Source organism: Lutra lutra, chromosome 9, assembly GCF_902655055.1.
Source record: "Lutra lutra chromosome 9, mLutLut1.2, whole genome shotgun sequence".
NCBI classification, from domain to species: Eukaryota; Metazoa; Chordata; class Mammalia; order Carnivora; family Mustelidae; genus Lutra; species Lutra lutra.
The window spans coordinates 118,465,861-118,483,609 of record NC_062286.1 but is presented as its reverse complement, the minus strand read 5'-3'; the positions used below and the strand labels follow the sequence as shown (position 1 = coordinate 118,483,609).

Below are 17,749 nucleotides of genomic sequence, written 5' to 3'. Positions count from 1 at the left end.
CAGGTCGTTAAGGGTTTGCCTTTGGCTTGGGTCACGATCCCAGGGTCCTGGGATCGAGTCCCGCATCAGGTTCCCTGCTCCACAGGATGCCTGCTTCTCCTCTCCCACTCCCCCTGCTTGTATTCCCTCTCTTGCTGTCTCTGTCAAATAAATAAATAAAATCTTAAAAAAAAAAAAATAGGTGAAGGTAATAATCTGTCCCAGATCAGATTTCTATAAAATTACGGTATGGTTTTCTATTTTTTTTTTTTTTTTACGATTTTATTTGACAGAGAGAAAGGCAGCAAGTGCGCATAAGCACAAGCAGCGGGAACAGCAGAGGGAGCGAGAGGGTCAGGCTCCCCGCTGAGCAGGAAGTCCAATGTGGGGGCTTGATCCCAGGTCCTTGGGATCATGACCTGAGCCAAATGCAGACACTTAACTGACTGAGCCACCCAGGTACCCTGGCATGTTTTTCAAGTAATTCCAAACCTATTAAAATATGATCCTGTAAACATTTTTATTGTACAAGATACCTGTTATCAGGTATTACTTCAAATTATTGGACTGTCAGCCAGAGTTTAACTATCTTTTAACTCATCAAGGATTCCAGTTGCAATGGTACTTTTATAAAAATGAATGTATGTGGGTGCCTGGGTGGTTCAGTCAAGGTGGGATCAAGGCCCACATTGGGCTCCCTGCTCGGCGGGAAGCCTGCTTCTCCCTCTCCCACTCCCCCTGCTTGTATTCCCTCTCTCGCTGTCTCTGTCAAATAAATAAATAAAATCTTAAAAAATAATAATAATAAGTGAAGGTAATAATCTGTCCCAGATCAGATTTCTATAAAATAGTATGTTTTTCTATTTTTTTTTTTTTACGATTTTATTTGACAGAGAGAAAGGCAGCAAGTGCGCATAAGCACAAGCAGCGGGAACAGCAGAGGGAGCGAGAGGGGAAATAAAATCTTAAAAAAAAAATGAATGTATGTAATATTTTGAACTATATCCACCTCTCTGAGCAAATAAATAGAATTTTAAGAAATTACTCTGTATGATACTGAAACATTTTAAACGAAATGTTATCTGGAACTCATTCTCAATAATCTGTGAGTACAGCAGGTGGGGTAAAGGGATATCTGAAACAAAGTGGCCATCATTTGATAACTGCTGACATACATGAGAGATCATCACACTATTCACTCTACTTTTGTATGCTTTAGAAATTTTCCTTGTTCATGGGGTGCCTAGATGGCTCAGTTGTTAAGCGGTTGCCTTTGGCTCAGGTCATGATCCCAGGGTCCTGGGATCAAGGCCCACATTGGGCTCCCTGCACAGCAGGAAACCTGCTTCTCCCTCTCCCACTCTCTCTGCTTGTGTTCCCTCTCTTGCTGTCTCTCTCCCTCTCTCTCTCTCAGATAAATACATAAAAGCCTTGAGAAAAAAAAAAAAATTTCCTTGTTCAAAAAAATAAAGTAGCAATTCTATAAAAAGAAAAATTACTGCACATAAGCTACACCAAACTATGCCTGGTACCTAAATGATATTCATTCAATACAAATACATATTTCATATATTATAGAAAGACTGATTTTGAAGTAAATATAGACCAGATACACCAGCAAGGTAATTAAGGTGTGACTACAAACTTTATTAAAAAACATTTCCTCGGCACCTGGGTGGCTCAGTGGGTTAAAGCCTCTGCCTTCGGCTCAGGTCATGATCCCGGGGTCCTGGGATCAAGCCCTGCATCGGGCTCTCTGCTCGGCAGGGAGCCTGCTTCCCTTCCTCTCTCTCCGCCTGCCTCTCTGCCTACTTGTGATCTCTGTCAAATAAATAAATAAAATCTTTTAATTTTAAAAAAAAATTTCCTCAAAAAATGGCTTAAAAGAATAAACTATTCTGGGGCACCTGGGTGACTCAGTCAGTTAAGTATCAAACTCTTGATTTCAGCTCAGGCCATGATCTCGGGGTCATGAGATTGAGTCCCATCAGGCTCTATGGTTGGTATGGAGTCTGAGATTCTGTCTCTCCCCCTCTGCTCCTTCCCCCTTTCACACTCTAATAAATAAAATCTTAAAAAAAAAAAAAAAGAAAGAAAGAAAGAAAAATGGGGGGGGGGGGGAGGCTGCTTAATTTTGTGTAATACATTATCTACTAAAACAGAGATAATATTTCTCCTAATGAAGCCTGGTGGACTATGTTTCTGATACTTTCAAATATCCTGAAGGGCAAAAGGGAAGTTGTCAGTACACACAAAGGATCTTCCTTGTACCCTACTATAAAAAGCAATAATTCTAGATTCTTCTCTTAGAACTACTTATTCTATCACATGGTATGCTTTATAAAAGTAAATCCAGAGATAAAAAGGATTAAATCTCAGACTAATAAAGATTAAACAGTATTATTTTTTTTAAAAATCGTGAATACAGATTTATAGGCGGATTCCTCCAGACACCAGTAACTTCAAAATAAAGGAAGAGGACAACAAGGGAACCGGGGGAAGAAGGGTACAAAGAAATGCTGCTCCCAATAATCCTATTTTAGCTGGAGAAAAGATAATTATATAAACTGAGGGGGCCAGGTAGAAAATGTCCAAAGTTACAGGCCAACATCTATATACTTAGTAACAGTTTCTAATTAAGAAACAACCAAATGAAAGTAAAATTTACTTACTTTGTCAACACCCATTCTCTTAAAACCTGCTTGTAGTATTTTGAAGTTCTGGATGTATTCATGTTCTAACTTAGCCTGGAATTTTACTTTCTTCAAGGCAATCGAGCCAGGGAACAGCATGTCCATAAACTGACAATAGGCAGCACCTGAATGAACAACAGAAGATTAATATACACACTTAGGTCATTAAATACTACTATTAAAGAAGCAGGATCGGGTGCCTGGGGGCTCAGTCGGTTAAGAGTCTGCCTTTGGCTGGGGTCATGATCTCAGGGTACTAGGATTGAGCCCCACATCAGGCTCCCTGCTCAGTGGGGAGCCTGCTTCTCCCTCTCCCTCTGTCCCTCCCCCTGCTTGTGCTTTCTCACTCTCTAACAAATAAAATCTTAAAAAAAAAAAAAAAACAGCAGCAGGATGAACTGGGGTACCTGGGTGACTCAGTTGGTTGAGCATCTGACTCTTGATTTCAGCTCAGGTCAGGATCTCAGGGTCATGAGATTGAGCACTCCCCTCCCAACCCCAGGTTGGGCTCCAGACTCAGTGGGGAGTTGGCTTGCAATTCTCTCTCTCCCTCTGAGGCTTCCCCACTTCCCCCAACCCCACCCCATGTGCTCCCTAGAATAAATAAATATATATTTAAAATAAAAAAATAAAGAAGCAGGATGAACTTTTACCCAAACCTACTTAACCCACATACAACTTAAAAAGTTGTAAAGCAGACCTATAATAGGGTGCCTGGCTGGCTCAATCGGTAGAGCATGTGACTCTTGATCTTGGTGTTGAGAGTTCAAGCCATGTTGTGGGCAGTTTACTTACAACTTTAAAAAAAAAAAAGTGAACCACAAAACCCAAAAACTTCAATACCACTTGACGTCAGAGTCAATTTCTCGAAATCTATAACAAGACTGGTTTCACCTAAGTTCTAACATACTTGCAATCCGGAAGCCTGTGATAAGGAGAGAAGAAATGTTCCTATGAAATGTTAAAACTTTGTAAGAAACAAATACGACAATAAAATGACCACTACAAGGAAAAATGAACCCCTAGAAGAGAACGAAGGGAAACAGGTGATTCTGTCTGATGTTTTGCAAGGATACACCCTCCTCCCCACCGGCAGGAGGAGGGATTTCCCAAGTATTTCAAAGAGTCATCCCCTGACCTAGGTTAAATAAATGTTTTTCTAAGATGTCTGTCTGTCTCCCTGAGGTTTTACATCTCTAAATAAACTTCGCCTATCAGTTTATAAACAAAGTTAATTTTTTTAATTTTAAAATCAACTATAGAAAACGATTACATATATTTCATCCCACTTCTTTCCAATTCCATTCCTTCCCCCACTTGCTCATTTTTTCCCATCAGCCTCCCCAAAAGTATTTTCTTGGGGCTTAGAATTCCCATGAATGTAATTTCTCTAATGCCTACCGAACTGCACTCTCCTAAGATAGGGCAGGCTTCACTGTGCACTTAGTGCCCTTGCAGGGCTGATGTGCCAAAGGAAATAGCCAGAGAAGGAGGCAAGAAATCCGGTGACTAAGCAAAACGTCTTCTACAGAATGAGACTACCATCATATGCATATTCAACTTACCTTAAATCAGATCATTCTGGCTCCCTGCCAGTTCTAGCATAAACAGTGCCACCATCATTATTTTTTAAAATAATAAAGAAGCACCTCCGTGACCAAAGTGACATTCTGAGTAGAAAAAAAGCATCAAAAAGTGAAAGCCTGGTTTTCGAGGTGCCCAATTTACTTCCGGATCTAACAAAAATATACTGAAGGAATTCTATATACCAGGCACTGAATTAGCAATATTTTATTTTTAAAATAGGGACACAAGTAGCTTCCTAAATGCTAGAGGACAATGACCCAGTTTAACAAACTCATAGCATAAAGAAGGGTAATACGTTACATTTTATTTTTATTTTTTTGTTTTTTTTAAGTAAGCCCCACACCTGGCATAGGGCCCAACACAGGGCTTGAACTCACGACCCTGAGATCAAAAACTTGAGCTGAGATCAAGAGTTGACCACTTAACCACCTGAACCACACAGGTGCCCCTGTTATATTTTAAAAGAGATTTTAAAGTCATAATTTACCAACTGCAATATATAGATCTTGTTTGGATCCTGATGCATACAAATCAACTCAAAACACACGCATGCGTGCACACACAATAATCTACTAGGCATCTATATCCACAGCACTATGTTATACGTGAAAGGTATTTTTCTGAAACAGCAAAATAATGTGCATTTACTAAATACACACTATTTTCAGGCCAGCCACTAACTTCCCACTAAAGTCAACCAAACCACTTGAAAGCAACGGTCATCTGCTTCTCACAAAAAACTTCCTTAGGGCGCCTGGGTGGCTCAGCTGGTTGGATGTCTTGCTTTGGCTCGGGTCACGATCCTGCAGTCCTGGGATCAAGTCCCTTGATGGGCTCCCTGCTCAGTCAGGAGTCTGCTTCTCCCTCTTCCCCCTGCTCTTCCTCCCTCTCTATCAAATAAATAAAATCTTTTAAAAAGAAAAAAAATTTGCTTGAAGAACTATCATAGTTCTTTATTTTAGAGCTGGAAGAATCCTTAGAGCCATTATAAATTTAAAAATGGAGGACAAAAAACTGTCGCCCAAGACCACAGGGGCCAGAGACTAAAGCTTAGGACCAGATCCCAGGTTATCCTGCCCTCCCTGTCCACTGCTCTTTTCCAACAGTGTCACAACATCCTCTTACAATACCCTCCAGTTGAATAAAGAAACATCTCCTGGATGAGGGAAAATAAATGCCACGCTGCAACTTGCTGAAACAGATGATACATAAAGAAAAACTAAGACCTCATTAAAAATGGACAAAGCAAATGGGACAATTCACAAAAGAAATATAAATGGCCAATAAACACATGGGCATGCGGATTCAGTCTAAGAAAGTAATTAAAAAAGAATAGGGCAAGGATTCACTTATGAAACTGGCTATGCTAACTTTATTCACAGGAGTAAGAAACAGGAACAACCTTTACATCCAACAGTAGAAGCGATCAATCAGCACACCAGCTGCCTGAGAGAGTATTATTGCAAGCACTCAAAATACATTTTCTTAATTTGGGCAGAAACCCAAGATTTAATATTAAAAGAAAAAGATGCAAAACATACCTATAAAATATCTACTGTTATATAACAGTAACCTTTCTAATATATATGTATGCATGAAAAAAACAATGGTATCAGGTTAAACCGTAAGAAATTACTGTTTTCTAGGTCAAAAATGACTGAATAGTGGCCATCTCTGGGGGGTAGTACTGAATGCACTGTGTTTTGTTGTTTTTTTTTCTTTTTTAAGATTTTATTTATTTATTTGACAGAGAGAGATCACAAGTAGACAGAGAGGCAGGCAGAGAGAGAGAGAGAGAGAGAGAGAGGGAAGCAGGCTCCCTGCCGAGCAGAGAGCCTGATGCGGGACTCGATCCCAGGACCCTGAGATCATGACCTGAGCCGAAGGCAGCGGCTTAACCCACTGAGCCACCCGGGGGCCCCTGTTTTGTTTTTTTTTAAAGATTTTATTTATTTATTTGACAGACAGAGATCACAAGTAGGCAGAGAGGCAGGCAGAGAGAGAGGAGGAAGCAGGCTCCCCGCTGAGCAGAGAACCCGATGCGGGGCTCGATCCCAGGACCCTGGGATCATGACCTGAGCCGAAAGCAGAGGCTTTAACTCACTGAGCCACCCAGGCGCCCCTGCATTGTGTTTTTTAAATATTCAATTATGTACTACAGGAAATATAACTATTACTTTTTTTAACTTTATAAGTAAACTCTAAACCCAACATGCGGCTTGAACTCACCACCCCAAGATTAAGAGTCACGCTCCACTGACTGAGCCAGCCAGGTGCCCCAGTAAATATTACTTTTCTTTCTTTTTTTTTTTCTTTTTTAAAGATTTATTTATTTATTTATTTGACAGAGAGAGAGCACAAGTAGACAGAGAGGCAGGCAGAGAGAGAGAGGGAAGCAGGCTTCTTGCTGAGCGGAGAGCCCGATGCAGGACTCGATCCCAGGACCCTGAGATCATGACCTGAGCCGAAGGCAGCGGCTTAACCCACTGAGCCACCCAGGCGCCCTAAATATTACTTTTCTAATCAGAACACAAAAAAAGAAGGTAAATGTTTAAAAGAAAAAATCTAGCCTCTCCTTTTCACAAAAAGGCTAAAAACTCCTAGCCTACAAATGTCCCAACTGGGTACAGAACAGGTTAAAAAGAGGCCTGTCTTCCAGTCTGCCTTAACAAAGGTTGGCAACACAAGCAGGGTCCCTCTCAGATAGCTGCCGACCCAATGGCCTGTGGCAGGAGAACAGGCCCACATAATCTGTAGCCTGAGATGCAGACAGACTTAGGGCAGGACTAGCTGTATGTTACTGTGTCAACTACCAAATCTCACCAGCTGCTGTGGCCTCACCCTAGCAAAGTCTGTGCTCCACGCAGAGAACACAAAACACAGTGACACCTGCTCCGAAAGCCTGCACTATCTCAAGTGCACAGGCTCTCAACCCTTTCAGGTCCAGAGACCCCTGGAGAATTCGATGAAAACTGTAGCCAACATTCTGCAGAAGAGATGCTTCCCTGTAAGAAGACTCCACGTCGGGGCGCCTGGGTGGCTCAGTGGGTTAAAGCCTCTGCCTTCGGCTCAGGTCATGATCCCAGGGTTCTGGGATCAAACCCCGCATTGGGCTCTCTGCTCAGCAGGGAGCCTGCTTCTCCTCTCTCTCTCTCTGCCTACTTGTGATCTCTGTTGTCAAATAAATAAATAATAATTTTTAAAAGTCTATTAAAAAAAAAAAAGAAGACTCCACATGAAAACCTACCAAAGTCCTAACACAACACACAGGAAACACACGGACTACTAACCGTAACGTTCAGACTTTAGGGAATAGGTGAGGCTGGAGTCATCTTTTTTTTTTTTTCAAGATTTTTTATTTATTTATTTGACAGACAGAGATCTCAAGTAGGCAGAGAGGCAGGCAGAGAGAGAGGAAGGGAAGCAGGCTCCCTGCCGAGCAGAGAGCGCCCCATGGCTGGAGTCATCTTAAAGGATGAATAAAACTGGAAACAGAGGGCTATGAGGAGTCATTAATGCAGACATTAAAAATCAGCCTCAAGGGGTGCCTGGGTGGCTCAGTGTCTGTCTTCGGCTCAGGTCATGATCTCGGGGTCCTGGGAGAGAGCCCCGCATCGGGCTCTCTGCTCAGCAGGGAGTCTGCCTACTTGTGATCTCTGTCAAATAAAGAAATAAAATCCTTAAAAAAAAAAAAAAATCAGCCTCAAGATATTTTTTTTTTTTAAGATTTTATTTATTTATTTGTCAGGGACAGAGGGAGAGAGAGCGAGCGAGCACAGGCAGACAGAGAGGCAGGCAGAGGCAGAAGGAGAAGCAGGTTCCCTGCCGAGCAAGGAGCCCGATGTGGGACTCGATCCCAGGACGCTGGGATCATGACCTGAGCCGAAGGCAGCCGCTTAACCAACTGAGCCACCCAGGCGTCCCAGCTTCAAGATATTTTAACATGGGAAAAATAATACTATTTTAATTTTATTCACCTATTTATTTTTAAAGATTTCATTTATTTATTTGACAAAGAGATAGAGCTCAAGTAGGCAGAATAGCAGGCAGAGGGAGAGAGAGAAGCAGGCTCTCCACTGAGTGGGGAGCCCAATGCAGGGCTCAATCCCAGGACCCTAAGATCATGACCTGAGCCGAAGGCGGCCACTTAACTGACTGAGCCACCCAGGCACCCCAATACTATTTTAATTTTAAAAGCAGGAAACAGGAACGCCTGGGTGGCTCAGTTGGTTAAGCATCTGCCTTCAACTCAGGCCATGATCCCAGAATTCTGGGATCGAGTCCCACATCCAGCTCCTTGCTCAGCAGGGAGCCTCCTCCCTCTGCCTGCTGCTCCCCCTGTTGTGCTCTCTCTCTCTGTGAACAAATATATAAAAATCTTTTTAAATAAATAAATAAAAGCAAAGCAGGAAACAAAACTGTCCAGCACATATGTGCTTGTTACTTAGTGTAAGAGTCTGTAAGAGCAACAGACAGGAAGAAACCAAATGTCCGAAAGGGGACTGCTTCAAGAAAATTAGAATCTACACAGCCAAAACAGAAAGGAAAATGGCACCTAATAAACTGCCAATATGAAACACCCTCCGGAATACATAGTGTGATTAAACGTGCTACCATCAGTGTAGAAAAGGGGGAAGAGAGCACAAAATATGGACAGATATTTTTGCTTGTACCTATACATTCTCTCTGGAGCAGGAAACTGGGTGGCTAGTTGACAGGGTTAAGGAAGACACTTCTCACTGTTTATCTTTTTGTTCATTTTGAATTTTAAACCACTTTGGGACCTTCAGTTAGTTCAAAATATTCAAAAAAAAAGAACTGTATAAAGTGTGTGTCAATTATATTTAATAATTATAACTAAATACTGAAAGTACAGCTACAATAAATGACCTTGAGCAAGTTGTTTAACCTCACTATGCCTCAATTTCCCCATGTATAAAATAGGGATGATAGTCCTTACCTTCCAGGTTATATATGTAGAGCACTTTGGAAAGCGCCTGGTCTATGATAAGTGCTGAATAAATAAAGCCAAACTAGAGGGAAAAATATATCTAAAAGATTACGACTACCACAAACTTGTCATATTACAGCAGATTACGGTTTCTTCCAATATGTTTTGTAAGACCTAACAGCTTATAATTAGAAGTTTCTTGTCTTTTGTTTTGTTTTAATTAAGGCGAAGAAAAACCAAGGAGGTACTTGAAGAGTCAGGCAAAAAAGCTGGAAGAAATCCTTTCTTGAGCAGAGGAGTGACCCAATAAAAATGTTCTCTAAGAAAGGCTGCAGACCACAGTGGTGCTAAAGAGTGGGAGCAGGGGAACCGACTGGGGGAACCCAGAGGGAACCTGTGCCTGGTGAGGAGCTCACTACAGCAGCAGTGAGCAAACGGAGAAAGGGCTAGATTCACAACACCCATCAGAAGACCATATGGAACTTGGTGAATTAGTCTCTTTCGAGACCTAAAACACTGGAAAAATGGTGGTATCATGGCCCAAAGTGGTGTCTGGAAAAGAGAGCTAACTCGAGGAGAAAACGAAGTAGAGGAAGCCTGATGAGGGACATAGTGACGCTCAGAGGAGCATAAGCAAAATTGACAGGCCATTTTAGAGAAACTCAAGGGCTCCTACAACAAGCTGAGAAATAAGGAAATCTAGCATTTGCCACGGAGCATCTGCACACCACGCACGTCTCCTAATCCATGCAGCATAGGAACTATGGAGCCAGGCTAGAGCGGAGAAGACAAGAAGAGAAGGGGAAGCCGAAAACACCCAGTGAGGGCCACTCTACAGGTTCAAAGAACCGTGCTGGGCCCTTGGAAACATGCAAAGGTTCTGAACATGGAATGGAAGTGAGGGAACAGAGGACTGGTTGACAAAAAACAACCAGCATCCCCTTTCTGATACAAGTAATCCCTCATCCAAATCATTCTTTCCTTGATGGCTATCTTTCCAAAATACTTGATGACTAGCTCGCAAACACAAGGAGACTATGGAGTGGAAATGAATCTCTAAACAACCTACCAACTATGACAGAAAGTTATCCTCGCCTTACCTAACAAGAGCCAAGCAAAGACTTGTTTCACTGTTGGGGCAGGTGGGGCGGGGCAGGGTGGGGTCACAATGCTGACAAACCTCAGCCATTTCATAGGCAACCAGCACATTAATGGTGTAGGACCTCAGACCTTCATGCTCCCCAGAGAAAAACCTATTCCTACCATTCAAGGCTTGGGTTTCGTAGAAAATTCTAGTCAGCTCTATCCTCTGCTCATCAGAGGTAAGACTGGGAGGGAACAGCAGCATTAAAGGCTACTGGGATTCTGCTTAGGACTCAGAAAACGCAAGGGTCTCGGGAACCTCATTTACTCTAGGACTCTGATGCCCCAGCAGCAGTCCTTCCACAGGGACATCGGTCTGCAGCTCATCCTGTTTGGCCTCACACTGAAAACTGAGACCTAGTTTTCTAAATCTCAAAGTGAAACACCATGCAACCATCTACATACTTAGAGAGAAGTCGTGTATAGCTCTCAGAGGAAAACTAGCTATGAATGAATAAAGTTTGCTTACAAATCACAGTTAAGTGTCCTGCACTTAGCACTCTCTGCTATGGAAAAGCACTTTACCCAGGGTAAGAAAAATGGCAGGTAGGTTGCAAAGTTGAAATTCTTCACAGGGATTTTCAATTAGACAATATCGTTGCAATTAATTATATGTAACTGCCATTTGTTTAACTCTTCCAGATGCTTCTTTTAAAAAGATACAACATGAAAAAAAAGATATAACATGGATGCAGCAGAAAGAGTGTATATTCTGTGGTCAGAAAGATCTGGGTTCAAAACCAGGCTCTGCAATGCGCAAGCTGTGCCCCACAGGCAGTCTCCTCATTTGTAAGATGAGCATATGCACACTCCCTTGAGAGATCTATACTCACATCCAGGGTCTGGCACAGACTCCGTATCTGAGAGCTATTTTTACAGGTGGGACTGGTTCAACTACCCCAGTTTAAAATGAGGAACTAGAACATTAAAGGAGTTGTCCAAAATCACACAGCTCAGAGCACACTGAAGCCTCTTCACGCCCAGTTCTAAGTACCCACTACAGCTCCCTCTCTGAATGAGGTTAAATCTGGAGCCAGATCATACGTGTACCACTTATCTACACATGAAAAGACATCTAGCGGCACCCAGGGGGCTCGGTCGGTTAGCATCCAACTCCTGATTTCCACTTAGGTCATGATCTCAGCACTGTGAGATCGAGCCCCGCAACGAATCTGCTCAAGATTCTCTCTCCCCCGTTCTGCCCCTCCCCCACCCACACCTGCAAGCTCTCTCCCTTTCTCTCTCTAAAAATAAATAAATCTTTAAAAGAAGAAATCTAAATTAAGGAAAATAAATTTCAGAGTATATTTAAGGAAACAGGTAAATTTTAGGGAGAAACTCCTGGTGAAAAAGTTGGCCCTGATGAAAAATGGGATGACCTCATCCCCACATTAGTCAGAAAACACGGGACAAGCAAGTGCTTTAAGAGCCTCAAACAAATGGGGATGTGGTGATGGGACTGAGGAAACAAAGAGAAACTGGGGGGGGGGGGGGGGGGGAGACAGCACAGGTCTAAGGCTAACAACCTGGGCCTATGCTAACCTGCACCTGCCACAACTAAAGTAACGAGTGAGAGACTAGCGTGACTCATGTACATCATCTTTTCACTACACAACTTCCAAAAGAGCCTCCCCTCAACCATCTGCAAAATGGAGATTAACCTTCACAGAGGATGGAACAAGACGAGCAAATGAAACTAAGAGCAAGACTAGGATCCAGCTATAAAACAAGGAAGAACAGAACTGAATTCATTTTATTTAATATAAATGAAAGCAGTTAACTGTATTTATTAATTTGAGAGCGAGCAAGCACACACGAGCAAGGGAAGGGCAGGAGAGAGAGAGAGACACTCTCAAGCAGACTCCCCCCTCGGCACCTCCCATGACCCTGAGATCATGACCTGAGACGAAATTATGAGTCAGACACGCAACAACTGAGCCACCCGGACACCCCAAAAGCAATGGGGGCACCCGGCTGGCACAGCTGGTGGAGCATGCACTCGTGATCATGGGGTTGAAAATTCAAGCCCCATGATGGATACAGAGATTAATTAAAAATAAAATCATAAATAAAATCATTCATAAATACATACATAAATCCAAATGGCACCGGTAAAGGAAAAGTCTGAGCCCCTGCCGAGCAGGGCATGGGGATCGAAGAACCTCGGCTCCTGATGTGAACAAAGGTTCGAGTCTCAATTCTGTTCTTGGTTCTATAACCCAGGACTTGTTACTCAGTTTTTCTAAGCCCAGTGCCTTATCTGTAAACTGGGGTTAATAAACATCTCCACCTCATGGGAAATATAGTGAGAACTGAATGAAGAGATATTGGGAAAGCATCTACATGACCCTGGCACATAAGTGTTCAATCAAACGACTACTGTTGTTACACCCAGTAATAATTCTAATCCTCTCCCACAAATACGGTAAGAATTGAAGTAGCAGCAACATATACATCTCATCCTTCTGGCATATTCTTAACCCCACCTCTATCTGGTAGACCCAGTTTTGGTAATCCCAACACAATCCTTATCATGTGAGGACAGTCAAGGGCAGTCAGCAGAACCCCCAAAGATGAGACAGGAAGTCTTTAGAGGAAGTAGAAACCAATAACATCTTCACGAAAAATAATTACCAAGAGCCTAGAGTTCATACCCTCTGATCTAGTAATTCTATTTCTAGAAATCACTATGGTAAAATTAGAAGCCACCTAAATGTGCCCAAATCAGAAACATATTAACTCCAGAATACCATAGAAATAGCACAAGGCCATTAAAAACAAGTTATTTTTATGATAGTGAATAACACTAGAAAATATCCACAATAGAGCCAAGTGAAAAAACCTGGAACATACACAAATATATATACGTGCATAGAGAAGTGAAAGAAAACAGCCCAACAGCAGCTTTCTCTGAATAATGGAACTAACGGCATTTTTTATTTTCTTCTTTCTAGTTTTTTAAATGTCAATTAGCATACACAGGAGGGGTGCCTGAGTGGCTCAGTCGTTAAGCCTCTACCTTCGGCTCAGGTTATGATCCCAAGGTCCTGGGATAGAGCCCGTGTAGGGCTCCCTGCTCAGCCAGAAGCCTGCTTCTCCCTTTCCCACTCCCCCTGCTTGTGTTCCTCTCTCGCTGTGTCTCTGTCAAATAAATAAATAAATTCTTTTTAAAAAAAGTATACACGGGGGAGGAAAAAAAAGTTTCTATTCTCGTCTTAAATCATTACCTCTCTATAATATGCTTGTTAAGCAACAGTTCAATAAAACTGTGGCTGAAATGGCATTTGCCTGACTTTGGTGTTGTACTACTTGGGAATGAGACATGCTACTGATAAAACTAATATAAACTAGAACTAAAGGAAACATTTCAAATCTGGATGCCCAAGAGTGCAGATGGAGAAGCTGGGCTAAGCGGCAGGCCTCGTAATGTCAAGATGGTGGCAAAGAAGCACACTCTCCCTCAGCACAGTTCCTTCTAGAAGTGGAACTGGGGCAGGGCTGAAAGGAAGAAACAGGGCAGCCCGGACACAGAACCTGAACCTGTGGCCTCTGAGGTCAGATACAGGCCCGTACATTACTGAAGGACCTGCAGGCTTTCTTGGAGAAATAGTCTAGTGGATTTCTCTTACCTGAGCACAACTGTTCGATCTTCGTCAGATTCAGCTGCAGAGACTCATTGATCCAGGCCAGCATGTCATGTCGACTTAGGTTATCACTGGTGACTGATGTCGAATATACGTTCACTGCCATCTTCTACAGCACGAGAGGAAAAGAGGAGGGCTTACGTTATTAGGTGTGCAAGGGAGAGCAAGCATTTCCTGAAGTCAGTCACCCAGAGCAGACCTGTAGCAGACTCAAATTTTTAAGCCTCGCATTCTTCCCCAAGAGGCCAAATCAGACACTAGGATTCCAGCCATGAACTTGGACTGCCACGCATAGGCATAACCCTAAATGAACTGACCAACTCCTACCAGCCTAAAAGTTAGGCCCCATTCTAATGTCATTAGTATTAAATTTTAAGGAACCAGAAACACTAAGTAAAGAGATGACTGACAGAATGTTCAATGAAGGGGCTGCTGGGTGGCTCAGTTGGTTAGGCACCTGTCTTCGGCTCAGGTCATCCTGGGATGAATGGAGCTCCATATATATAGGGCTCCTTGCTTAGCAGAGATCCTGTGTCTCCCTCTGACCCTACCCCCTGCTCATGCTCTCTCTCACTCTTTCATGCACACTCTCTCTTGCACTCATAAATAAAACCTTAAGGGACACCTGGGTGGCTCAGTTGGTTGGAATGCCTTCGGCTCAGGTCATGATCCCGGAGTCCCGGGATCGAGCCCCACATCAGGCTCACAGCACCATGGGGAGTCTGCTTCTGCCTCTGACCTTCTCCTTGCTCATGCTCTCTCTCAAATAAATAAATAAAATCTTTTAAAATTAAAAAAAAAAAAATGCTCTATGAAGGAAGCTGATGCACAAACAACATTCTCTGTTCAGAAAACTTATCCATTAATGTCAAAATATTCACAGCAGTTTCCTTCAGATGGTGGGCCTTTATTAATTCCTCTTCATACTTTTCGTTATGTTCCAACTTTTCTTTAAAGACTTTAAATACCCACTTTTCATAAGCAAAATAGTAAATAAACTTTTCAAAAACCTGTGTACTACAAACGTGGTGGGAAGTGACCTTACAGTGAAGGCTCCTTTGTCCCAATACCCTCCTGAACCACCGGGGGACAGGAAGATACCCGAGGAGCTTCACAGATACTTGTCATTTACTCTGCCAACTCCCCACAAGGCTCACCTCATTCTCCTCACTTTACACATGAGGAAAGAGAGGCTCAACCTAGAAGCCCTAGGAACTGGCAGCCAAACCTGCCCAGCCCTGCAGCACACATTCTTTCCCTGCCACTAGCAAATGCTGCCCCTCACTGTTCTGCTAGGCTTGTGTTTTTTTTAAGATTTTATTTATTTGACAGAGACAACAGCGAGAGAGGGAACACAAGCGGGGGAGTGGAAGAGGGAGAACAGGCCTCCCACCAGGGAGCACGCTTGATCCCAGGACCCCGGGATCATGACCTGAGCTGAAAGCAGACACCTAACACTGAGCCACCCAGGCGCCCCACAGGCTTTCAAATTCAAAACAACAAACACACAGAAACATAATAACTTAAAATGCTATTAAATGTTTATGCCACCATCATCCTCATTCAGTCAACAAATGTTTACAAAGCACTGTTCTAGAGCCAAGGAAACGCATAAGCAAGAGGGACAAGTTGCCTGTCCACAGGTAGTTCATGTTCTAGTACTGAAGTCTGACACGGACCAAATACAGCAACAAATGTCATTTCATATCGACCATTTAGAAAATGGCGGTGGTGGGTAATGTGGTGAGGGAAAAGTCTCTCTAAGTTGACGTTTAAGCTTATCAATCAGAAGGAAGCAGCCAGGGCGCCTGGGTGGCTCAGTGGGTTAAGCCGCTGCCTTCGGCTCAGATCATGATCCCAGGTCCTGGGTTCGAGCCCCACATCGGGCTTTCTGCTCGGCGGGAAGCCTGCTTCCTCCTCTCTCTCTCTGCCTGCCTCTCTGCCTACTTGTGATTTCTCTCTGTCAAATAAATAAATAAAATCTTTTAAAAAAAAAAAAAAAAAGAAGGAAGCAGCCACATGGAGATGTGAAAGGTGATTGTAACCCAATAAGCAAGAGGGAGGCACAGAAGGAGGAACAGAAGTGGGAAAAGAAGAAGCCAGATCATGTTAGGACTTGGCCAGCCATTGTAAGGACTTTCAATTTTATTCTGTAATTGTTAAGAAACCCATTGTGGGGATTTAAAGAGGGTAGAATTCACACTCTCCTTGAAATCTGTGAAGGATTTCAGGACTCCCACCCCCCACACCCAAACGTGCCACTTTGGCAAGTGGATTATTTTGAGCTGAAGGCACTGGAGACCCTGTTGAGCCAAAAAACTTTTGTCCCTCTGGTAACCACATAGAAGAATCAACTGGGGGTCTTTCCCAGAATAAGGGGTATTAGCAAAGATAAATTTTATCTAAGTGATCCATCTGTATGGGAGGGCAAACATCTAACTGCCAAACACCTACTCTTATCGCTGTGAAATGCATTCCTTTCCTCTGAAATCCCAGACCCCTGCCTGCTTCTTCTGAGAGTAACATGCAGACCTCATTTTGCCTGTCTTTGGCATTCCCTGTACATACACCTATTAAGTTTTATTTTCTCCTGTTAATCTCTCTCATGTCAATTCGATTCTCAATGCAGCTAGAAGAACCTTGGAGCAGATGGGAATTCTTGCTCCCCAACATATTTGAAAAAGCACCCCAACCGCTGGTAGAGGACAGTGGGAAAGGAAAACTCAAGCAATGACGGAAGGGCCGGTTGATTCAGACTTAATGAAATCCCTGGTCAGTTACCATGAGGACACACAACTAACTATAAAAGCACCAGATTTCATAGTGACCTTGACACTTAACAATTTCCCTCATTTCCTGAGACACCAATATTACCAGTGGAGGCGGGAGGTAAAAACTCACGAGCAAACTTGGAGCCATCATGAGAGCCCACGCTCTCCCGTGGCACTTCTTTCCATCCACCTAGTGCCTAGTGTATGAACGGATCTTCCCACACCAGTCTCTTGCATGCCTCGTCTCACTGAGTCATACAGTTAAAGAATGTGAGGGCTGGAAGAGACAGAGATCTACCCAACCAATCCCCTTTTTATAAGCGGGGTGACTGAGAGCTGGCAAGATAAATAACTTACCAGGTCTGTGCCCTCACATCCCACATTTGCCCATCACTTGGCACAGTTCCTCACACAGTGAGCACTCAGTAAATGCTATTTGTTTTCATGTTGGCAGGACACTATCAAAGACAGAAAACTGTATCTATATAAGCTTCTTTCAGAAAGTAAACCATCAACACTCTTACATTTTTTAACTCCAATGATAAAACCATTTTTCTTTAAAGATTTTATTTATTTATTTGACAGAGAAGTCACAAGTAGGCAGAGGGGCAGACAGAGTGGGAGGGGGAAGCAGGCTCCCCGCTGAGCAGAGAGCCCTATGTAGAGCTTGATCCCAGGACCCTGAGATCATGACCTGAGCCGAAGGCAGAGGCTTAACCCACTGAGCCACCCAGGTGCCCCGATAAAACCATTTTATACAAGAAACCTAACACAATTTAGTTTCTGACTCCACTGGGAAATTAATTCCAGTTCCCACAGCACTTCATACAAACCTCTACAATAGGCATTATTACACTGGATTGTCATTATCTCTCATTTCTGAATCATTCCCAGACTAGATTTGAGCCAGGAGGCAATCTGCTCTATGGAAAGACCTGAGGATTTCAAGCCAAGAAGACCTTGGTTTGAGTTTGAAGCTGT

General features: G+C 43.0%; 1 protein-coding gene across 2 annotated transcripts in view; it reads right to left on the bottom strand.

Annotated features, from left to right (window-relative positions):
• MAPRE1 (microtubule associated protein RP/EB family member 1) overlaps window positions 1-17,749 on the bottom strand; it is a 33,443-nt gene that overhangs the window by 12,951 nt on the left and 2,743 nt on the right. For both annotated transcript variants that reach the window (XM_047745014.1, XM_047745015.1), the window contains exons 2-3: window positions 13,983-14,106; window positions 2,652-2,797 (exon numbers count right to left, since the gene is read on the bottom strand). In XM_047745014.1, the coding sequence (XP_047600970.1) occupies window positions 2,652-2,797; window positions 13,983-14,103 (267 nt within the window). In that variant the 5' untranslated portion in view covers window positions 14,104-14,106. The remainder of the gene's footprint in view (window positions 1-2,651; window positions 2,798-13,982; window positions 14,107-17,749) is intronic.